The following is a 26,858-nucleotide window of genomic DNA, read 5'->3' on the forward strand; positions in this document are numbered from 1 at the left end:
CTAATGAGATAGTAAATTTTTCCTCTTACTTAAGCTTGAAATTGAAAAAAATATAGCATTTAATGTTTCTTCTAAAATATAATAATTCTTCAAATTTAAAGAAGCAAAAATGCGTTTCTATTGTTCTTCTCCAATACATGATGACAACAATTACTGAGGCATTGCCATTCGGCATGCAATAAATATGTGATATAAACTGAATAATTCTAGGATCGCCACATTTTTAAATACGCGTCTTGCATAAGAACTACGCGCAATAAAATGCATTTTTTACCTCTATGCCGCGCATTATTTTCGTGACCGCTTCACGAAGTGTGATGATGAGGTCTCATATTAAGAACGCAGATCGAAGATCAGAGTGATTCCTCATCATGGTGTTGATTCGATAGTTTTGAGTAACAGTGGCGGAAGTTCCATGTTTCTAGCGTACGAAAGCGAATTTTACATCGCCATGCTATTCCTTAGCACCACCAAATATTGACAATGTATTACTGATCTATCATCAATTCTGGTCCCGCTGAGAAAGATGGAAGCCAGATTTCAGCCTGGAGAGACGCATTACACTCAACATTATCTTAAAGAGAAGCATCCGCAAGATGGAGTCGACGCCCGGCATCTCCACTTCATCGTGGAAGTTGTGGCCCGTTAAGGTCGTGCTTCAACCTTGATCTTCTTGTGACCAAACGCAGATTCCACATTCCGGATTACCGCCAAGAACACGCTTTCCTCGCCCGCATCGTCGACGGGGAAGAGTACCGCGACTACTCATTGATCTCGGCAGCTCATTAATCTCTATCTCAAGATGAGAGGGATTGATAAGCTAGAACGAGGGAATGACAGGCGGAAGATAGTAGAGGAAAAGGTATTCACGAAATGGATCGATCAGATCTTCCGGCTGTCTCGATTTCCCCGTCGACGAGCCGAGAAAGCGGCGCGAGGACTTTTAAGGAGCGATGACTACGTCGACGTTAATCGTCGCTCACAAATGCGTGATGATGATCTCGTCGTCGAGATCATCCTTTTCGTCATCGGTTTCTTCTGGATGATTCGCCTCGGCGGCTGCTTGGGCAGCCTTCGGATCCTCGGCGATCGCTTTGAGCCGCCGTTGCTTGCGTCTGTGCAACAACTCGACGATAATGTAGCCTATGGTACCAATGATAAGTACCGTCAGCATCACATACAGTTTCATACGGGCGCAGAGATGTGTGCTATATGCATAGGCGATCACAAAGCCAGCACTCTCCCACAGCCTGTAGTTCGAAAAGGCTGCCTCCTTGTTACGTCTAAACAACGTACCGTAGAGTCCTGTAACAGTCGATATAATAAGTAATCGTAATAATAAATAATCATCGCGGTAATTTGGATAGTAAGGAAAACTTCAAAATAATTTAGCATCTAAAAAATTTATCCACAAAATTTCCACGATTAAAAGTATTAATATAGTAGAGGTGACAATTTTTTTATCCGGTTACATTAACGATCGTTCAAGACAAAATATAAAAATAAAAATATATTCTATCTTTCTCTCTTCTTCTATCATTATCTGTCTTTCTCTCTTCTTCTATTCATTAGGAAATCCCTGATTTGCACACTTAACTGAAACAATAAATGACTTAAATGATCTCATTTGTTGCGGATTAACTTGGCAGGTGCTTTTATCAGATTCGCGACTACAAATAGGTGCATCCAGGTACTACGTCATGCATCGAGGTCGATCGAGGTTTTGCGTTCATCGTCGCGTTTGACGGCGAGATAATGAGCCTACAGATGAATCGAATCCTTGACTCGGCGCTCTTTAGATACGCTTTCAGAAAGCACGTAACAGCAATAATGATAGTGCTGCTGGTGATGCACGAGGTGCCGCATTAAAGAAATAAATTACTCAAATAGAAGCGGGAAATCCATGGGAAAAAATATATGAGAGTATACATTCTGAGTCTGTTATTTTGATGATAGTCTTAATCATTAAAAAAGGTTTGTATTTCAATTAAAAAGAATGTACTAAAACTTAAAATTGAATATTTCTCATCTAATTTTAAACTGCACAATAAAAACTTATTTTAACATGAAAAGCTTCAAAATTCCTCGAAGAAAATTTTCGCTATATATTGGTTGTTGCAATTTTTGAGATTTTTCTATGACACTTTTCAAAAGTATTCTTAGCTAATAATTAACGTCGCTCATTATTTAGTACGCTAAATTAGAAATTCTCATGGCACAATTAACTGACAATTAACAAAACTGGATGTAAAACAAATACAGTTGTCTACATTGTGTGTTTTTGTATACATATATAGTTAAATAGATTTGCATATCAGTTTCTGCAAAATCTCGTGACGTGACTCAGAATGGTACGTGGAGAATGAATAATCCTGCAAAAAAGCTGCCAAGGCAAAAAAAACAATACGAGATTCGCTTTCCAGAGGTGTAGATCTGTGTAGAAGCTCTAATTATTATACAAAGACAAATCCTGATGTACGTAAGCAACATTACTATGTAGTATTCGATTATTTACTATACACGCGAACCGTGGCTATAAATGCAAACGAAAATTGAATCAAAATTATTAAAGCATTGCATCAAATTTTGTTCAACTCAGGAAAAAGAGAACACAATTTATCTTAATAAGCCTAAAAACAAATTTATATTTTCTATCTTTTTGTTATTAATTACAACATGATGATGTCGAGACATACAATGAATATGGAACGAAATGTCCTTGAATGTGAATCAAATCTTGGAACTAAGTACGAGAGATAAATTTTGAATTTTTAATATACATATTACCTCTGAATTTTTAATATATTTTTTTATATTGTTTTTATGATTAACGAAGAGGCCGGTATAATCTTTTTCTGATGCGGTAATAAGCCAGGATATTTATTCAATTTAATGTGAGCAAATTTTGTTGCGAGAGGCAAAGAGAACGTTTCTATTTTTACAGCGAATACAAAAACGTCGACAATATTTCTTATTTAGAAAAAAATTTAACGTGTAGTCATTGTGTAGAATGTTTTATGCACATTGAAATGTTTTATCTCGTCACGTAGTTCAAAATCATGATTATTTTCTTTAAATGGCTGCTCGTCTTGCTCGTCTTGCTTTCTTTAAATGGCCGTTCATCTTGAAAAAGACTCTTATATTCTCTCATTAATTATACATATTTATTACTTTGATCAATTATACGATGCTGACACATGTAAATTATAAAGAATAAATATAAAGAGTAAATTATAATCGATTCGACAAATGATAATCATAGAAGCAATTTAACTCATTAATTCGCAATTTATTATACTTCCTTCCTACGCTTAATTTTTTACAGATTAATTCATTAAACTTTCATCATTAAACTTTCTATCTATCGTCTTATCAATGGCAAGCAATCATTAAAAGAAAAACACTTTTTATAAATGACATCCACTTGGAAAATCAACATTTACTTACATAATGCAAAATATCAAAGCCAAATTTTATAAATTCTGCATTGAGGAAAATTCCTGATTGAAAATGGACGAATTAGAAAATTCGGATCATATCAATCAGATTTTTAGTAATCAAGATAATTTAATTATGATGACTGAAATTCTAATTGATATGATCAGAATTTTCTGGTTCATCCATTATTAAATAAAAATTTTTCTTAGTTGTGTCAACTCAATAGCGAAGAAATTCGCATATTTTCTCTTTTTGGACTAGATCGATCAGTGACCCTATTTTCAGGCTTCAGCGTTAATATTGATGACATTAATATTGATGAGAAGCAATATATCTTCAAATACCACTTATCGTGAATACATTAAAGACGTCCATCAAGTATTCGTCTGATCTATTAATATTCGTATTGACTGCGAATAAACAAATACGAAATATAGCCGGTAAATCTCGATGATGTCGGCTTATGATCAAAATTCCGGTTTTTTAGAAGACCTAAATAGATACACTTCCAAGACAATTCGCTATCTCTCGCCGCACTACGAATTTTTACTACTTCAATCCGCTAATATTGAATATTTTTTTTTATCGTTTTTCCAATACGATATAAATTTGCTTCATTATGATTACATGAACAATAGAGTGCTACACAAATGAATTTCGATATTGAATACCAAATAATCTTTTTTGTTCTTGTAATGTATCATCCGATTCAGAGCGTTTGATTTTGCCAGCTATATGGCTAATAACGTTCGATATATAATATTTCTAATATATGTCTTATAATATGTAATAGATTATATAAAGATATAATATATATCTTTATTAATATTTTTAAGAATATTTAATTGTTTTAATTAAAATAACTATTATAAAATTACCATATCAAAAGTCCCAACAGTTTTGTAAAACTGTTCCAACCAGCACAGGTATCTTTTCTCACATAAAAGGTTTTTTTAAGCTTTTTCTCGCAATATTTTAGCTAACATTAACATGTAGTTTTACACTCACCGTTAACTTGCGTCTGCCACACAGCATCGCCCACACCCCATAATCCTGAGACTGAGAAAAAGACATAAGGATTGTCAGGATGAGGTTTCCACATGAGGAGAACAACTACGAGAGAAGCATGAACGATGGCGCCCAACGCCATCAGTGGCTGTCTGCCAACAAATTTCATTAACGAACCGAATAGCAAGGAACAGCCAGCGTTAACAACCCCAAAGCAGATCATGACATAGCCGACTCTGTGGACGCCCAGAGCGCAGGAGATGTATGCCTGGAAAGCACAAAAGAATTCAATTAAATGTCTTTATTTTTTTTAAATTAGATAGTCTTCTGAATTCAAACATTGTAAAAATTTCTGATATATCAGATAAATAATTGGAACATACGTATATTATTAGAAATTTAAGAAATTGTATGAAAATGATTAAGGTTTCTCATCAAATGATAATGATAATGGTATTAATTTTTTGTTACTTTACAATATCCTATCAAAACTTATTATAAAGAAGAAAGCAAAAATAAAAGAAATTGATCAACATTTCTTACAGAAAGCAAAGACTTAATGATTTGCAATAAATTATGATTTTGAATTTCTTTGTCTTTCTCTCTGATATATAAATCTTTATTATAAATACATGACGCCATATACATTTCAAATTCGTATATAGTTGCAATATCCGTGAGATGTAATCGGGCTCTTTCATTTCTGTTGCTTTCATATACATTTTCATACACTGATAGGATTTATATATGTATGTTAATTTGATTTTCAAAACACGACGATTTTTAATCGATTTGAATAACTACTGAAAGTTTTACAAGCAAAAGAATATTAAATTTTTTTCTATGCTAAATCAATGAATTTGTTCTAAAGGAAGTTGATATCAATCTTTGTGTACATTTATAAAAGCAATTATAATCCCATCAATTATTGACATAATGAGACGACAGACTGAGATTTAGACTCGAACTTTTTTAACTTGTGTTTTTAGTATTTTTATTTCCATTTAAATTCATTATAATGACGTAAGATCTTGAGGATATATTATCGAAATGCAGACACGCATGTGTCCTTGAATCCTTCATTACAAGGATTCTATTCATTTTTTTCTATATGTTATTATATTCTTTTTTAATTCTTTTTTTATTCTTTTTATTATATTTTTAGGATTATTTAATCGCAGATAATTATTTTCATTTAAAACAAGAATAATAATCAAAATATTATATTAAAGACAAAATATATTTTGGAATTAGGAAAAAATTTGACGTTATGGATGAGCGAGATAACATTTGGAATAGAACATGACTAAAACAAAAGAAAAATAATTATTTTAAAAAGAATTGTTATTAAACATTGACATGTCATTAAGCGGATGAAATTTAATTTTAAGCATAAGGTATTCAATTACCAACTTTAAATGCACGACGTCAAACTTTTCATAAAATGTTTTATGAGCACGTTACATACGTTAATCAATATTGATATATCAATATATCAAGTTTCATTCGATAACATAAAATGTAACACAAGATTTTAAAGTTGATACACAGTAAAGTTGATAGAGATTATATATTTTCAAAAGTTATGTTCAAAGTAGCCATAAAAATATCTATACGCAATTATCTTTCGCAATATGCGGACATCGTACCTTCTCGTCGCCTTAAGCTACCATATACTAATCTTGAACGAGACACTTTTTCAATTACTTACATATTTGTAATATTATCTCGACAGAAGGTGCATTATATATAAAGTGTATTTATCGCGTGGTCATTTCATGCCGATCGTTAACGCATAAATACCCACTTAAACGCAAGACGCCCTTCGTAATATCGGAGCCAGAATTTTTACGACAGGGTCGCAGCCACGCCGAAGGACATTTAATTATGTCTTACGTCTTACGATAAGTAGCAATTCAACGTTTAATCAGACACGCCGTCATTTTAGACGTCACGGCCATATTATTGCATAAAATATCTTCAATTCTTCCTGTAATAATTAATATATGAATTGTATAATCTCAGGTACATATTTTTAAAAATGAAGTGATTTATTTGTAATACCGCGTGTAATATCCGCTGTAATCTTTTATACTGTGTAAAAATTCAGTTTTTACATTTGTAACAGCATTTTCGATATATAAGAACTCCACACGAAATGTATTACGTTGATAGCTTGAAGTGATCTTTTTTCAAATCAATAAAATTTGTATTCGAACATTTCCTTTTTCATACATAATGTCATATTATATCATTCGTGGCTCTCAAGGTGAACAACTACCTCATTAAAACAATTTGATAAGTAAATTTCTGAAACATTAAAAAAATTTTAGTAAAAAAATGTAAGATTGACAAACAAATTTCACTATTTTGACAGTAATAAATTTACAATCAAAATAGGCAAATCATTTCTTCTATAAATCTAAATATAATGTTTTTGTTGCTTACGTGGATCACATAAAAATTCTGAATTCTTTTTAACAATGTTTTAAAAAAATTTGTACTGGAAGGATCAGGAGAGCTTATACATTTAAAAATAAAATATTAATTTTAATATTTTTACATATTTCAGAAAATCCACTATATGTCTTTAAGTTAAAATTAACATTTTTTAAAATAAAATTAACATTTTTATAAAATTAATATTTTTATTTTTAGCAGCGTGTATTTAATTAACTCTTCGTGTCAAATCGTGATTAATAGCTTTTACAAGTCGAGTGTAGAATTTCATTGAACTCGAAATATATCATCGCATTCTTTTAATATTTTTGCGCAATTCTTCACTGAATGATATCCGTGAACGTTTGAATGGGATTATATATCCCGAGGCGTTCACGAGATCAGACCGGAGCGAACAGTAACTACGACACGTGCACACATACACATGCATGTATGGTCATACGTTAAGAAATACTGGTACACGAGATTCCAGATATGGAAGCAGTATCGTCGGATCGGCACGAGAATAAGCTCACAGGGCTATTTATAACAGATCCAGCGCTACAGCTGACTCAGCAGAGCCTATAACTACTACATTTTGCTCATTTTTTTCTTTTTCTATTTCTTTTTCTTTTTCTCTCTTTCCGTTTCATTTTCTCGGCGCGGATTTAATTGCCCAATTATCCGGCTTCCCGACGTCGAAGACGATGTACGACGTACGACCTATCGGCGAACCAATTTCGAACGAGTCGCAACTCGGAACCGGAGGTTATTTTTGCCATAATGCAGGGTCGTTCAATAATGAGGGGGTTCACCCGATGCGACCTTCCTCGATTAATTCCAGTTCCTTACTTGAGACTTAAGTTCTTTTTATAATTTTCGTGTAAATTGAGCAATATCTGACAGTTCTAGAATATACCTCAACAAAAACCTACTTTTACATGAAATAATTCGTAAAAAGTAATGTAAAGAAAATACGACATATTCTTATGGCATTTTGTTTTGGAAAAAACAAAACTATCCAATAATTTGAAGTGGTTTTACATTGTCTTGAATATTATTTTTAGTATCATTTCAGATCTTTACGTAGAAAATATACTGAAAAATAAATATTAAATTTTAATAAATATTTGTTTGAATACTTCTAAGCAAATATTTATTGAATGTAAATATATATTTATTTAATACAAACATCATTAATTTCATTTAACTATTACTTTTATATTGTATAAATATTTGTTTACTATAAGTTTACATTTAATTATTACCATTTAAAAAAATATATATTAAGACTCAATAAATCTTTTTTTGAATGTATCAAATATTTTTGATTGATCATTTCAAAAATGAGCAATTCCAAAAAAATGGCTGGAACTCGACAATCCGATGACAAGAAAAGACTGATCCATTAAAACTGTAGTAGCTTAATCATAATCATATCGCAAAAAATCAACTAACTCGATGCCGCTTCGAGATGTGTTTTTACTGACAGTCAGGGGATGCCGTAACGTCCAAGAGAAGGTAAAGATACGGAATATCATTGGGCGGGTCGATTACTAGACAGCATATAAATTACGCAAATCCATCTTTCCAATAGGGATTAATTTGGACGCGGCCAGTGATTACAATCGTACCTCTTCTTTCTTTTATCGTATATCTGAGAACTTCTTAGAAACTTTTAATTATATTTCCTATACTATACAACAAATATCGCGCTACATTCTGTATTCAAATACTTTTTGATTTAATGCTTTTGCTCGCATGTCAAACGTATATATCACACTAAAAACGTCTACTATAAATGTTTCTTTCTTATACATCTATTTTTTTCTTTCGTTAAAAATTTGTTTTTCTTTTCTTCTTATCGCTTTCATGGCGAACATATATTTTAATTAAGTATATTTACTTTCTAAATCAATTTCGTATAATTTCAACACGTGACACATTTAATCATTTTTCTCTTTTACAACGTTCTAATTCATCTTCGTTATTATTTTTAGTTAATTACATCTTGACGTATTTTGTTTCAGTACTTCTATTTCTTCTTAAAAAATAAAAAAAAATAACTTTATCGTAATCTAAATTCCTTTTTTTCAAAAATAATCTCGTTTTATTAAAATCTCGGGATCAATCGCACGTAAACCGCTCAAAGCTCGGGGATTTTAATGCTCGCACAGCGAGATGTGCAATGTTTTATCCTGGTACATTTTAACCTTTTTCTTATCTAATAAAAGATATATTCCATAATATAATTTTTTATGTACAAAAAATTCTTTTATACCGTAATAAACTTTTCAATTTACTTTATTATATGAACAAATGACACATACACATTTTCTAATGTTATAACTTTAAATCATTATAAAATATATATGTATATGTATTAATAACAGACTTTGTGTGTTTTATTAATCGGAATTTTTAATCATACGCTTCGCATATAAATCAATTTTCAATAAGATCGTTAAACACATCGTTATACACAAGCTTAATTCTTGCAAATCTCATATCTCTCATAATCGGTAATATGTATTTCCAGAGAACGATCATGCGTCCTCATGTGGCCGTTATTAATCGAGAAACGGCGTTCCACATCTGTTCAGCTGATCCAGATCGATTTTTTGTTGTGATTTGATGATCACAACTTGCTATCCGAGACATAGCGTACGAAAAGAAGTCAAACGAAAGGTTTCTCGTAGAGAAATGTGTATAAATATACGTACGTATCGTGACTTTGTTGTAATGATATTATTTTTCACATTGCTAAATAAAAAAAAAGATGACAGGTTAAAATATTTTATTGTTAATATCACTGTATATACAATAGTGACCAAATTAGAGAGATTTTATTTAAAAAATTGATGTGCCTAGAAAGTATAAACTAAAAATCTAACAGACACATTCCGATTTTATTATTCACGCAAATAAGTTTTCGAACAGAACATACATTAAAATATATAAAAAGACGTAATGAGCCAGGCATAAAAGCCATCTTAGAATCTGTCGAATGAAAATTGACACTTTGATAGAAAGTGGAACCGGAGCAATAAATCTCCACCTCGAAGATTAGTAAAGCAGATTTAAAAAATTTATAAGGATATGATACGTATGTACGTCGGTTTCACGATCGTAGGTAATTTCCATGCCGAGGAAAAGAAAAGTGTCTACCGGCTTCTATAAGTGAGAATTCTTACTATCGATGAAGATAACGAAGATTGTCGTCGTGATTCGCGATAGTTCAAGACTGGATCAGGAAAGACAGACTCTGGCGCCAGTTAAAGAACGTGTAAAAAGAGAAAATCTATGGAGAGACCGGTTACAGAGCTCGATGACCGACCAGAAGCTTCCATTATACATATTTTTATAGCCTCGGGTTTTCTCAGAAGTAGGTCTATCTATAGATTCTCGGAATTCCATCGGGATATATCCCAAAATTCTTCTCGCACAATCAAATGGAAGGATGATTAATTAATTAGTAATTTTATATAAAAATGGCACTAAGTTGATTGTCTTTAGTACACTGTTAAATTTATAATGTCAATTTATACCCAGTATGAGTTATTTTTAATCATATCTCTAAGTCGCCACATTGTTCCTATTCAATATATCATTAATTAAAATGATGGAGTTAAACAACTTAATTTAAGAAAATATATTAAATTTGACTCAAATTTAGTTTATTAATGAATATGTTAATGAACATTTTTACTTTGAAACTATAATCCAAAAATGGATTGATTTATGTTTTAACACAACTGGAAGTTGAAAATGTTATTTAATTCAAGAGATTGGGTTATTCTCTTGATATCTAACAATGTAGGATCGATTAACAGATCTGCAGTGACAAAAAATAACGTATGACACGCTTGAATCATTTCACTCTAGCTCTGACTTTATACCGGATGTTTTTTTCGTTTTCTCGCACAGACGACTAACAGCTTTTATATCGACATATCTGTTGTTGTATATTCAATAATGAAATATTCCTCTCGCGATCGAGATTTTACCGTTTTCGGAGACTGTCATTCGTCATGACAAATAATTATGTTCGCAGCAATTTTACGTTATCACGGAGCAATGCCGATAAATCTTCGAATGTGGCTGCAACGCAATAAATACGACTGTACGTGCCCGTGAATAAGAAAGGAACGCTATAAACGAGAATACGGAACTTCGCTTTTTTTATTCGTCTCTCTTTTTTGCCTCTTTACCGCCCGATGATGGTTCGAGTTCGGACTGTAATTACAGAGTCAGACCGAGTTGACGTCATTGCGCTTCGTTAATGTCGGATCCTGGTACGAAGCCAAGGACGGCCGTTTCCTTATCAATACTTCACGAGAACACGTGGATCCGGGGGACTTGCAATAAAAGGTCGATACTCGGTGTAGCGGTGTAGATTGCAAAATGGAATGCCATTGTTTTACCGGCGGCTGCCGTTTATACAATGTACGCGAAAGGGAGAGACTGGCGTCGATTTATATGTCGGTGAGCGATTGAAACTGAACATTAGAAAGTATCGTGCATTTTAACGCATACGATCAAATAAATCTACCATGATAAATTCGTTCGTATATTCTAGTTAGATCGACAAAGATTATTGTTAATTGTGCAAATAATCTGTTTTAAACTTTCCTTAATGGTAAAAAAATTCAACGTTTCTTGCTAAGAAGAAAAATTAAATTTAATAAAAATTAAATTTTTATGATGATAAAAAAATTGAATTTTTATGTTTTTCGTGAATTACAAGTATATTTTAGATCATTACATTAAACCTTTACCAATTATATTTCAAATATTATATCGATTATATTTCAAATACTTATACATATGATATATAAAGATATTTATTTTCCCAACAAATATCAAATCTCATGTAGAAATTGTTTCTCTAGAAACTATGATTAAGTTTCCATTACTGACGTCGACAGATTAGAAATGACGGTATAAACGCTATTTAAAATTCGTTTATTATTTGAAAAGCTCACCTGCGTGAAATCGGCGCCGATGAAAGCCTGCTCCATACCAATCCATATCGTGATGGGTATCAACAGTTGCTGATACGGTTTCTTCAATTGGTAAGCCGTAGCAGAGAGCAATTGGATGCCGCTCAATTCTTGGCTGTCCGATCGCCGTTGTTTCTCGCCGTACCTGGAAGACAATTAGGAATTCTATGAATTCCGTATGTTCCCTTGAGAAGTCAGTTAAAATATAATTACGTTTTACCGATTTATTAGCTTATTGAATACAATGAGTTTTTAGTGTAATTAGATACAAATGTACAAAAATAAAGCAAGTGCGCGTAATAATCGACCTGATTCCGGGAAGACAAAATTGCGACTCATTCTAATAATACGTTTCAGCGATAATGGGGGAATTTTCATTCATTCGCTTTTCCGCTGTCGGCAAAATCTGTGTAATTTTAGTCAATTTTAGTTGAGAGAATAATACAGACATCTACGTTTGTTAAAGTTAACACATAGCATTTCTGCCTAACATCTCTCTCTCTCTCTCTCTCTCTCTCTCTCTCTCTCTCTCTCTCTCTCTCTCTCTCTCTCTCTATGTGTGTGTGTGTATGTGTGTTAAAATGTAAAATTATTTATTGTTTTTAAAAAAATTTTTACGCATTTCTTACAGCATTAACTTTTAATTACCTTCATTATTCAAATACTTATTTTTCTTTTTATAAAATTATTCGATATTTATTTCGAGATGGCAATGACTATCATATGACTATATTAGATACTACAGTGATCTGTGCAGTTATATTTTACATTGAACATAATTTCATACATAATGCGGCATAAGTCAAGAGTTAGGCGAACAAAAGAGCGGGAAACGCGAATGAACAATGATGATCAGCTGCCGTTCAGAACGTATGATTTTCCGGCAGACTTTTGCGCCGCTATTCGCAAAGAGGAAGAGCGCGCTCGCTTGGATGGGGATTAATGACGCTCGCAATTAATTATCATCACGATTGTACCATCCATGTACTTACTTAGTGTCCGTGCAGCATGAGCCACGCGGAAACAAGTTGCGTAATTAGCAAACTTCCACTGCCATTGATCGGTACCGCGTATTCGAGCCGTGTTCATTCATTGTTTTGTGTTACGATTAGATAAACGAACATTGAGCGATGTATGATTCGATTTTATATTATCTATAATAAATCAGTAATTGGACAGAATAATAGTTTTATTTAATTACTTTTTAATCTAATTACTTTTTGTTACAATATTTTTCATGATGATATTAAAAGTTATATTTAATATTTTAAATCTCAATTATTTTACACAAAAATTATTTTATATAAAAGATTTTTTTTTGCTAACATTAATCTATCAAATAACTATTTAATAATCAGCAAAGTACATTCTAAAAAAAAAATTCATCATGCATAGAATTCTATTTCATTAATTAATGAAACAATTTAATTATTACAGTAAGTAATATACGATATACACTATATACTATGCGTCTAGTACTTTTACGCCGATACTTTTCATTAATATAAAAAAGGAAAAAAGGAAACATCGTATTCTCGCGTTGACCAAAGTGCTAATCTTTAGTAAGATCGTAGTCTGAAAGATTTATGCGCTGTAAAAATCGCACGCGGAACGGTACTTCGGTCAATGAAAACTTCGAGATTAACTACGCAGTTGAAACTTGCTTTTATAATATTGCTGTATAACATTTTTCACGCGAGAGTATTCATTATCAATAGCAGATTCAATCGAAAAAATTTTAAAAGCTTAAAAATGCCTTAAAAAATTTTACTCATATAGCTTGTTGCATGACATTTTATTCGTCAGTTCTCTTCATCTTATCACATCATTTTATCACAATTATCAGAATGATAATTGGATCTGAATGAATCTAAAATTTGTCTTATAAAAAATTATACAAAATTTGATTATATCGTTATAATAAATAAATATTCTGAAATATAAAAGAAATATAATGAGACCTTAAAAACTCCTGTTGTATATTACAGAATAATGGTAAAGGTAGGTTAAAGTTTATTAATTTATTACTTTGGCAGAATAGTGCATTAAATTTAGAATTTAATAAAATATAAAAATGTTTAATTTATATAAGTAATAAAATTATTTAGGGTTCGAGGAGGTATTACTAAATTTTATTATATAATTTATTCTAAAAATAATATTAACGGATATCACGAAAATGAAAGTTTATTGCCGCGTTTTTCGCGGCGATATTCAACGAATATAAGCCCGATAGTAAATTTAGCGGATGAACCAGACAGACGTAATCAGCCCTGAAGATCCGCGAGAAGTTAAAGCCGAGATGGGCGCAATGGTCGTGCCGCGTCGGTAAGAATTCGCGAAATAAATCTCTTGACGCTAAACGCTCGGCATACGCTCGACAGCAAATGTTCTCCACCCGGGGAGACAGCATTCCTGAGAACACGTTTGCTGGATTTCTGGGCCCGGCCGAAGCCACGGCCATCGTCGACAGTCGTAGAGAGCGCGGTTCGAATCGACACTTATGCAAAAACAGGTACACGATTCTCTTTAGACGGAAGGAGACGTCGAAAAGATGTGGGACGGTGTGATTTTTGATGTGATCTTCAGAATGATCTTCGACGTATCTTTCACAGCGATCTACACATTGGTCCATATTGCTTTCGAATCGTGGCGCCTATTGATAGCTTGAGCGATTGTGACAAGTGATCATTCATCTTGATCATATTCGGTGAAAGACGAATCTGTAAACATCACGTTTTTTCGTCTCTGGTACAAATGACGTATTTCCGTACGCGAATATTCGTTGAAATTAAGAGAAATTATCATCTAATACATCATCTAATATATACACTGTGCTTACTTGAAGTATGAATGTCTCGTTAGAGATTATTAATCAAAACTGATTAATATGATAACGATTGATTTATATATTTCACTACACGAATTCCGAAGGAATTCATTTTTGAGAAAGTTTTTCAGCCAAAATTGCCTAATTGTAGATTATTTAATTGTCGAAAAGCGTTGTCATACATTTTTAGATCTATCAATTTCGTTCATTTTTAAACCTTACAATGTCAATCATTAGCTAACTTATTACAATCCCTTAGAAAAAAGTATTTCAATATATTAAATAGTTAATTAGTTATATTGAAACACTTTTTCTTAAGGGAGTTCAGCCCAAACTGTGATATAAATTAAGAACAAAATTAATTTTCTATTTCACACACAATTTAACTACAATAATATCTTTAAAATGAATAAAACAGTCTTAATTTATTAGTCTTCTATTTCAATATAATTATTTGTAGAATTTTCTATTTTATATTTTATTCGATAACATAAAATTATCTAGAAAAGATACAAGATGGATTTTTTGAATCTGTTAAATCCAACTCGCAGTGTTCTATGCCTCATTATTACTAGAAGAAAAGAACTTTCTTGTTGTTAATAATTATAATAGTGATGCTGTTGATATTTCCGCGCAGATTTATGGCACGTGCACATTTTCTTTAATTGTCACGTGCGCGAGTGTCGCGCAATGCACTTACATTGTCTCCAAACCGGAAAATCAATTTGACTCGTATTTGTAACTTCTATGAATTCACGCTACATCATCCACAGCCTCTCTTCTCGAATGGAGAAAATAGAACGAATTGATGCACGTTGCATACATATTTTAAATACATACTTTGCGAAAATCGTGAGCGAATTTATATATGCACGAGTCGCCACGCGTTATAATCCATATACATAATTCAAAAACTTGAACAATTTAATGGACTTCAATAGTAGTCAATGCAATAGCAGTGACTGTAAAAAAGTACGTTGTAGAGTGTGATTACCATAACTAATTTGTCCTCCTCTTGTGTTCATTATTGATTATGTGCAATTTTTGTACTTGACCGCGAAAACGTTTATGTCACTGTAATCTAAGAATTTCTTCTCGCATTTTTCAAACAAATTTACATTTTCACGAGCACAGTTCCGCTGTGCTTTCTAACATGCACAGACCAGAACCGTTATAATGCAGCCTTGGAAGCAATGCAAATGGAAGATAGCGGAGATGTCTCAACCACGATCTGCGTACGGATCTAATACACTCGTTTCTTACATAACATTCCCTGTAATATGCAGACATCACGGACGATGCTGTCATTACGACGAATGACTCTGGAAGGAAAGAGCGAGAGATTGACAACATATAAGTACTCATAACACGCTCAGATCTTTCGACATTTTATGGACAATACGTTCCCGAAGAGAAAGTTCAACGGACTTTGTTTGCGAAATTAATTCTGGCAAATTGATTCGATTAAACACTCTTTCTCTTTTCTTTCATCACAAATTAAATTTTTAGATTCGATAATATAGTATATATATTAACAGTTATTATCCGATTGCGAATTTAGAAACAAAATGAGAGATACATTGTGAAATGATTATAGCAACAAGCTTAATTTATTATTTATGATTATTCAATTTGTAACACACAAGATTAAATTGGATTTTCTAAGAGGAAATGTATATAACTTATATATTTAGCACATCGATTTCGATATAATTTGCGGCTATCGCAGTCTCGTTTTGCGGTTCGCTTTTCTCGACAACGCAGTAAATGTTATGCAGGTCAGAATTGTCTTTCTCTTAATAATATTGCCTTTCGAGTTGCAACGATGTAGTCACGTTTGTTGCTACAGCAATAAATGTACATTAACAAACTAGCAACTGCTCTCGTTAAACAGGTTCACTATTTCTCGAATCTATCAATGATGCATTTCATTTAGAGGAAATAAATACAGAGCACTTGTGTTTTAATCATAACTACTCGTATACATATTTCGTATCTCAAGATATTTAACTAATTTTCTAATCTTATTATATTAAGTTTGAAAAAGTATAAATAAATATATATTAATTGTTTAGATATCAATTAGATAGTCAATTTAAAAAAAATAAATATTTAAAATACATTTCTGCATATTAAATGGTATTTCAAAATTTCTTATATATAATAATAAAATAGTTATTCTCTTTAAATCTAAACCCAATTAATCTATTAATTTAAATAGTTCAATTAGTTTATTAATTTAAAGACTTTCTGAAGATATAATCCACTATTATCACTATAATAATGCTTGTAATACATCGAGTAGATACGCAACGCGTTTAAGACCGTCGAAGCGGATATCGAAAGTGAGTCAAGTATTCCCGACATGTGGTATATTTTGTACACATATTTTTGTTTAATGCTCAGTATACACGTCTACGATCGAAGATAAATTAGCGGCATGCGTATATACCGAGTCGACCGGAAAGGGATACGTGAACGAGGGAAACGTCAGTTTTTCTAACTGCATCGGTATTATGCGCGCTATACGATCGCTCGTTGCATGCGTTTCATCGTGGGCGATTATCGAATGGCGAATATCTTCGTAAGCGATCGCATGAATGAAGCGCGCCAGCGCTCGTGTATCATGATACATCGGTTTGCAGATTACGCAACGTTGGCAATCGCGAGATTTTAATGCTTGGAAAGAGAGAGAAACGGAAAGAGATACTGTGATTTAAACATCGACACAAGCCTGTCTCTCAAAAGAATCATTAATGGAAAAATACGAGAATGCATTAACGAGAGAGAATTGAGATCATGCATTGAATATAGACTAATAGTATGACAAAATTACGAATTAAAACGTAATATAAAATATTCGAATTTTCTTTCAATAATCGATTTAAAAAGATAATTACAATAGAATTCTTAATTTGAGCAACATAAATTATTATTATTTTATTATTTTATTATTTTTGCAATTTTTACATTTGCAATTTTCTCAAACACGCGATAATTGTGTTTGTGCATGAGAGAAATATATTTTTCTCCTGAAGCGATAACGTAAAGAAATGCTTTTTGACAACAGATTTTAAACGAAAATACAAGCAGCATATGAGAAGTTATATCGATACGTGCCGTCGCGTGTCCTAGATACATTCGTTTCGCTGCAAACTACGATAAATGCAATACAGAGTGTCACTGTGAAACCTTCTTTTCGATTGCAAATATTAGTATAAATTAATTTAAAAATTGATTTTATTTAGTTGCTTACTAAGCAATTCAAAATTACAGATTTTTGCCAAATTAAATTTGAAAATAACGTAAAATAGATCTCATTTTTTTATCTTGAAATAACTTTGTTTTAACATTTTTCTGATTTAATTGAAACACGAAATATAAGCAATTAGAAGATTGCAATAAATGATGATTTTGTATAGAATTTTTCTATAGAAAATCAATGCAAAAAATTTTGAAAGTATTCATAGTCAAAAATATTACACTTTGGAATCACCGTATACATGGTGAAGATATTGCAACTACAGACGTTGCTTTATCGTCGTTTTTTGTAGTGTTGACATTGTGAGTTTCACGTTATCAAAAACATGCGCCAACGTAAATCAGAGGAGGCGCGACCTTGCAAAGAAACAATTTATGAATTATGGCTCTGTGGCCGTAAATTTTTCTAGCAGTTAAGAATGTATAGTTACAGAGTTCTGGACAGATTCATCATTAGAATGATAAAAGAGCGAAACATAGCGAGAGAGAACTGCGATAGAGAATCTCAAGGATACTTTTTAGCTTATCAAAATGCAGAAAATAATGAAATTGTACAAAATCTTAGTAACTATTTATAAAAAGAAGTATTATTACGAGATAGACAGAAATTTGCTAATCTTAATCATAAATTTTTAAACAATAAATAACAAGAAGGGGCTATAAGTCAGATTTTTATATATTTCAAATTCTTAGAACATACATTTCGCTCTTATTATTAAGTCATCCTCAGTATCACACCTTAAAACATTAAGAGATTATTACATTCGTCTAAAAAATTATATTCATTAAAATTGCGGAAAAAATAAATTAAAGCATAAGAATCCTACACAAAATAGTATATACAGAAATAATGGAATATGTCATCGCGGAAGTCATGGAATCATAATTACACGTAACACCATAATTACAACCGCGAATAAATCTGACATGATAGCATCTATCAATTCAGAGTAATTACGAACGTAATGCTCTAACGTATTTGTTCCTTCCTCGCGAGGAGTTCGAGTCGACTGATTTGCAGGGTTTCGTCGCATTGAATGAAACCTTGATATCGCGCGATAAGAAAAGTTTGAACACACATATTTCAACGCAGCTGTTCATAAAAACTTTAAACAGAAAGCGACCGAATATTCCTATAGAAAATAAGATCTATAGCCCTGTAGATTGATGATTTTTCTTCTCCATTGCCATCTTCAATAGAATTGTTTTTAATGTCACGTCTATATTAATGATATTTCTATTTCTCATAATCAGTGACGGAAAATCGACTGTATTAATTGGGAACGGGGTAGTTAGTGTGTGTCAGAGCGTTGTGTGTAACTGACCGAGGTATATATTTTCTAAGACTTTGTAACGTCGAGTTGCAATCTAATCTTCGGACCGATAATAATTTGGCGGACAACATATCATTAAGAGTTGCATACATCCGGACGGACATATCCTTGAACATCTCTCGACAGGATAAATACGAGAGAACGATTCTATTCGGTGATAAAAATGAAATGACAGTGACGACTTCACAAATATAATATTAAAACATATATATTTAATATATATGTATATATTTAATACATATATATTTAAAGTTCCACGAGATGACGCGGCTACATTATATCGGCGTATTATTTCGTTATTGACATCTCATTATTTCTTTTTTAGATGGATCTAACCATTTTGCAATTTTTAACTATTTTTAATCATATTTTCTGTAATTAATTATGGATGCAATAATGATTCCATCAATTCACTAAAAGAGAATTATTATGTTCTCCATGTCCATGAGCCAATCCTTTCATTTAATGCTAACTATAAATAATATTTCCGTTTTATTACGGTGAGTGATAAATATATTATCTCTAGGATTATTAATTCTAACATCAAGGTTGGCATTCTGTTGCAATCGATTTATCAACTTTTTATCGACCGACGCCCCTGGATATTTTTTTATCATGATTCTGATAAACGAGAAGTCGTAAAGTCTCAAGTTAATTATTCTCAGTAATCCATGTAAAAAAATATAAATTTTTTCCAGTATAGACTAGCTGTGTAACATGCTGAAGGATAGATATTGCGTTGACGCAACGTGAAGAGCCTCCAGAAACTTACCGACTTTTAATAAGTACGGTTCACGCTACGTGTAGCGTTATGCAACTGTCGGCGCATCCTGTCGGATGTACGCTATTTCGCAATCATAAGCAGAGCATTGGTTACAGCTATCCGAAACGGAGGAGAGGAAATAAGGGGAGAGGAAATTCGGGCTGATGTTTCGCGGATCACGTCTATCAAGCTACGTTTCGTAATACCGCAAGAGCTTGACTACTCTTCTGCTCTTTAATTTTCGCATATCCTCCAATGATGAATCATTGACGATATGTTGTCACAAACTAGTAATCTCTGACGATGCACCGTGAAAACGGCTACAACTTAGTTGCTCACCGTCTTTGAAAAAAATAATAGGAAAGAGACGGCCGCTCTTGAAAAGTATGATTTTTAAATTTTCCAAACTATCTGATAAGCCACATAACGTTGGTAACATGATAATCACGATGAGTATAACTATATAATTGAGTTGATTATTGTAGAAAGAGACAACCAGAGAAAACGTGAGTTAACTTCTTTTATCGCGAATCAGATGAATTAATTTCCTTTTCCTGGGAAACTATATATATCGCGTGGCAGAATTAAAAATGACTGAAAAATTTCAAATTACATTCTGTACAGTGATTCTAAGAAACAGAACTTCTTCTAAACAAGAACTTTTCGAGACTTCGATTATCTTATACTAATTTTATGACAAAACAACACATCTTTTCCCGGCCACAGACATCGTGCAAAAACAACTCTCTGTTCTTATCAAGAGAAGAAAAAATGTTTTATTCTCGTTCGGTCGTTTACACTTGGAACAGCCGGGCGACGAAAATCCAACGTGCGATTGCGTGACATCTCTATATATATTCATAAAACGATCGTAACGGGCGATGACAGTTTGAGCTACGTAATTCAGTGCAAAATCGCGGATAAAATATATCATTGTCAGTGATCGTGCGCACTGATAAGACAGCACGAATGGCAGAGGCAGCTTCCTTTGTTAACCGTGCCGCGCACCTTTCATGTGGCGCATAATTACAGCGTGTTCAACCTCTGCAACTAAGCTTCGTTGTTGATTCAAAGCGTAATTATAAACCTCTTTGTGGCGAACAGATTTCGCATCCTACTCACATAGATCAAAATAGATAGAGACAGAACGAGATATTTGTTTCATCTATCTGGGAATACCGTAGTAACATTCTAATCCTAACTATTTTGCTAATCCTCTAACTATTTTGCAAACTGAAAGTATCCGATGCATTGCAATCGTATTTAATAGAGTGATCTAATACTTTTATATCTATTTAAAAGAGTGACGCATATTATAAATTAAAAAAATAAAATAGATAGAGCGAAAATATGCAACATTTAATATGGGTTTGTATTTTGTTTTAATAAAAATTTGAAATTAATCATAAAAGTTTATCATTTTTCGTAACTTATATATATATATATATATATATATATATATATTTTCAATGACAAAAAGATATTTTATTAAACAGTCTCAAATTAAATATGTATTAAAATTCCCGTTTAATATTAATTGGAGAATAAAATATTTATTATATAAGCAGAATTAAATCTCCACGTTGAATAATTCAAGTTAAAACTTTCTTTAACTTTTCACACAAGAATTCGTTTAGATTTCGAAGGATTTCGGTTTCATTTTCTTTGATTTTTAAATATACATTATAATATAATATATGCATGTACGATTTTTAATTTATAACAATGGTTCCAAAGGAAAATGTATAATTTTATCTAACTTTATTTCTTCTTCAAAAGGAACTGATAATAAATAACTAATCGATATCTCTCTGGATGCAGTATATTAAATATTAGTGCTCCAATAGCAGCATAAAGATTTGTATTATCGATAAAGTTGATATATTGTGCACATAAATATGTAATTCGATCGATTAACATTTGGCGCATTATCTCTATCTATCGTTATAATTATCATATAAAAATGTATCATATAAAAAGAGAATCAGGTTTATTAAGCACGACTACTCTCTAACGTTTCTCAACGGCTGGCCTTGCCTGTGCGATGTATTATTCTATTACGAGATATTATGAGATGTCAACTCGATATTGGCAAGCAATACAAACGAGAATTAACATCACGACTGATGGCTTATCCATATATTCGGCACTCACCTGGAGAGAGGATCGACGAACAGAGCGACGATGATTACTGCGACGATAACGCACGTGAGGTAGATCGCGGAGATTTCATAGATCTCCGACTCCGGTGGTCGCTCCAGGTTCTCGTGGCCTCCGTTGCCAAGGACACAGAAATCCGCACCGCACGACTTGATTTTTTCCCAGCTACTAGTCGTGCTATTGCCATCGTCACCAGAATGTCCGCCATCGCTCAATACTGTAATATAATGTAATAAAATTTGATAAATATAATAAAATTTGAAAGTAACCTATGAATGATTTCGAACATTTACACTTTCTCTATTAAACTTCTTCGAATTTAACTCAAAAACAAAAAACACAACGAGAAAGAAAAAAATCTCCATTCATAAATTAATAAAGATTTACTTTTCTTTATTAGTGCTAAATGGTTTAATTTCTTTTTGATAGAATGTTTTTACACTAATAAATTTTTTATATCTTTTACAAGGAAAATCAATCTTGTTTTACTACATTTTTTTATGATTAAAGAGCATGATTATTTATGAAAATGCAATTAAAAGAAAAAATAAATTTAAATTATATGAATAACTTGAAAATAATTATTGTTCTTTATATTTCGCATCCGTAGAGACGAAGATATTTTTATGTTAACCTTCTAAAAGAAAAAACAATTATTATTAAATATATTGTAATATTTATAATTAAAAAATATTCATTTAAATATGTATGCAAATATAACAATTGACTTATTTATTAAAAATACACAATTATTAATAAAAGAATTAAAAAAGAACACAGTATTTTTGAGATTAATAATGAATTAACTGCATGACATTCGCCATATTGCAGTGTGTTTTTTGACCATTCTGCAAAGTTCAAGATCTAAATTTCTCATCGTGATGCAAGTTTGTACGAGAAAGCTGTTTTATAGTCATATATATTACGTTCGAGAAATAAAATCGGTAGGAGGATATCGACGTGAAGGATCTCCCTAGTAACTGCGTGTATTCTGAACAACGAGGAACGCGTAACAATTTATTACCAAGTCGATTATGCTGGTGTGAAGTGAGTGCTCGAAGAGTCGCACGATAAATGTGTGTGCGAGCGATAAATCGAGAGGTCGACCTGTTACGCCGTACCGGAAACTGACATACACCGGTCTCGTCGCGAGAAGAGAACTAGACGCGCACTAAAGCGAAGCTGGACACTTCGTAAATCAATATTTCATGGACGAGTTTCACCGCCGAAGAATCTTCCCTAATCGATTTTGCGGATTCGCGGTTTAACGCATTATGCACGCTACGCCTTTCCTTTTCACGAACGAAAAATTGATTATGCGCGTCGACTCGTCCCAGTGGAGGTGACGACGTACATCGAGGTCACGGTTGTATCCATGGAAGGATCCATTCTGTACCTTTATTCATGGCGCGTGAAGTCAGAGGAGACCTTTGTCGAATGTAAATCACAACTGGTTACCTCTGACAGGGATGCAATAGACATCGCTAGCGTGTCCTGATTGCTTTATTATCGCCATTAAGACAGCCGAGATTGCGAAGTCGTTTTACGCGAAAATTCTGCACACAAACACAAAAAAATCCCACGATAAATAAAATGTATGCATTAATGCACTTTTAGAATTATCAGAAATTTTAAAATTCTATAACCTTTCTCTGATTTCCAGATAAAATTTCATACTTTTCCTTGACTTTCGATAATAGTTTAAAATTGTTTGTAATTTCGTCTTGACTTGGAAACCATTAATTAAAAGATCAATTTAATATAGCAAATCAATTATTATTAATATTGTTGGCACTGTTTGCATTTTTAATTACGTTGATAGTATTTCAAAACTGCATACGTATATTAAACTACTTTAAAATCAAGAATTTTAATTTTCCAAAACGTTTTGCAAAATTTCCTGATTTTTATCCAACTTCTCTGATTTGATTTTTTAATTTCTTTGACAATTTCCTAATTTCAATTTTGTGGCAAACTTAACTGTGTTCTTATCACATTCGTAATTTTATATCGCCACAAAAATTATTTCAATCTCAACGGTGGTTCTGTTGAAGAGAAAATTTTGTTAATAAGTAAGGATCACTGAACTGATCGACGAAGCGTAGAGGAGAAATGCTCGCAAATAACGGAGAAAGAAATTCTCAAGCAGCTGTGCAAACGCGGCCCACGCACGACTGTCGCTAATGAGGAAGTGTACGATATGCGTTCGAATGCATTCGTTTACGAGGAGCCTTCTCGAAAGATCTCGTTGATATTCGATGTGTCGAGTCGAATCAGATACATCGACTAGAAATCAAGCTACACGCCCCGAATTGCAATGACGCTAAAACACATCAACGTGCAATCGGTCATACACGAGTTATTTTCCCGCATATATGTGATATAATGTATAACAAAGTATACACGTCTACAGGGCTGGACATGTATTTAAAATACTTTTTTGAAAAATAATATTTATGAGACAATTGTATTTTGTATTTCAATTGTATTTTGTACTTCAACAGAGCACATGAAAATATTTTGTATTTTGTATTTCACTATTAATAATGAAAGATTGAAAGTATTTCAAATATTAAGATTGACAATCGATCTTATTATTTGAATTATGAAATATAAAAAACTTTCAATCTTTCAATTTTAAATACAAAATTCATAACTTTCATATGCTCCAGTAAAAAAAATACAAAATATACTAACTGTATTGCAAATGCTGTGTTTTAAATAAAAATATTTCAAATACAGCCCTGCACGTCTATGTGACGATAAAAACCTTTCCGAGTGTATCGAGAAATCGTTCAACACAAATTGCAGCACGGGTTATGTTGCAGCGAAAAATTAATGGCCATGCGCTTCTCGTCGGTTAAATCATCGACCGGAACTACTGACACGTACGACTTTCATCTTCTATCGCTGCGGCGTGTCAGGAATTTTGTTATTCGTAACTTCACGCGAACGTTTGAACACTTTCCGGGATAGGAATTAATCGATAACTCTAAGTAAAACCTATCAGCATACTAGAAATTTATATTAACCGGTTCGTGTGCGTCAACCAGAAGAACTTTCACCGGAGTAGTGCTAATAATATTACGTGTTTTGCGATTCTCCCACTATCGTCACCAATTGTCGGAAATGTCTACTTTTTAACATTATTATCATGCAAGCACGCACAAAGATGTGTGCACGGAAATTATTCAATCTAATTATGCGATTGCAAGGTGTATGATTTTACATACAAAGTGTACAATTTCTCATTAATATACTGTAGTATATTAATCTCTTAAAATATCATAAATAATTTCTGTCTTAATATTTTTCAATTTTTGTAAATAAAATTGTTTCATATTTTTCGTAGACTAGAAATGATTGCACAATAGAAAATGCTTATTTATAATCAGACACGTTTTAGCGGAAGATTAAAGACGCAAAATATAAGCATGACAAAATTTACAAATGCATGTATCTTTGATCATTGAATTTCACATTCAAATTTTTTTTTAAAAAAGTTAATTAATATTTCTGTGATATTAAATAACTTAAATAAAAGGCAAACTTTTAAGATAAGGTTAAAAAACAGAGTAAAATAAAAGAATTTGTTACTGTTCATTTAAATTCACTTTACTTCCTCTGTATTTTCAATATCATAATCTAATTATTAAGATATTAAAAGAAAATATTAAAATGAATGATGACCTTCCTCAAAATTTTCTGTAATAAAAAATTGATTCCAAAGGTAGCAAAAAATTGGATCTATTTAGATTGCAGGATGCAATTGATTAATTTATAACTGTACAGATTATTAAGAATTTAATTAGTTTGGTATTACAAAATTAAAATTTAAGACTTTAATTCGAAAAAATAAACCAGATTTTTTAGGATAATTGATCATGTTATATAAATGTCTTCAATGCGTGGTATAATTCTGACTTCTTCCATAATCGATGTCATAATGTATACGAAATTCGTTATCTTCAGATATATAAACGTTCCATAAAGATCTCGTCGATTTCGAAGAATTATTCAGTACTTGCAATCTGTAACCTTCATGTCACTACCGGCCATTGCGCCATGCGCATAATATTGCGCACATGTCGACCTCGACAAGGACTCAAAATGATCTTGACCTTTGTTGTTTATTTGTGAATGTTGTCTGGCGCCAATGGCATCGGCTTTTCTCTGTCCATTAAATAATTGATAATGATTTAAGACGAACTTATCTGCATAGTCGTTATACTTACGTAAAGTAATATTTTAAAATGGAATACTCTTTTATTATTATTAAAATGTATAAATGTATTTAATAAATATTAATATTACTTGTTATTATGTACATACTATTTTTATATATTATTTTATCTCATTTAACTTCTCATTCCTTTAGAAGAATTATTAACATAAATTAAATAAAGCGACAACTATCTCTATTTATACAGAATAATATATAAAGGGAAGCCTCCTATTATGAGATAGTGGCATTTCTATTAAACTAATAGATGCTATCTATTGATTCCACCATGAATTTATTACTCTTGGATTGAAAACTATTTAGTAGAAAATTCATTATTAGATCATGCTTATAGTCATTGTAAAAAGAGATTTTAGAATTTGGATGTTTTCAAATTTCA

General features: G+C 32.0%; 1 protein-coding gene across 1 annotated transcript in view; it reads right to left on the reverse strand.

Moving 5' to 3' along the window:
* Positions 1-244: 244 nt before the first annotated feature.
* Positions 245-26,858, reverse strand: part of LOC108685986 (UNC93-like protein) — a 48,918-nt gene continuing 22,304 nt past the window's right edge. Inside the window, exons 3-6 of the mRNA XM_018191009.1 lie at positions 22,231-22,453; positions 11,871-12,033; positions 4,447-4,714; positions 245-1,305 (exon numbers count right to left, since the gene is read on the reverse strand). Coding sequence (XP_018046498.1) covers positions 980-1,305; positions 4,447-4,714; positions 11,871-12,033; positions 22,231-22,453 — 980 coding nt within the window. The 3' untranslated portion in view covers positions 245-979. The remainder of the gene's footprint in view (positions 1,306-4,446; positions 4,715-11,870; positions 12,034-22,230; positions 22,454-26,858) is intronic.

This window comes from Atta colombica, unplaced genomic scaffold, assembly GCF_001594045.1.
Source record: "Atta colombica isolate Treedump-2 unplaced genomic scaffold, Acol1.0 scaffold163, whole genome shotgun sequence".
Taxonomy (NCBI): Eukaryota; Metazoa; Arthropoda; class Insecta; order Hymenoptera; family Formicidae; genus Atta; species Atta colombica.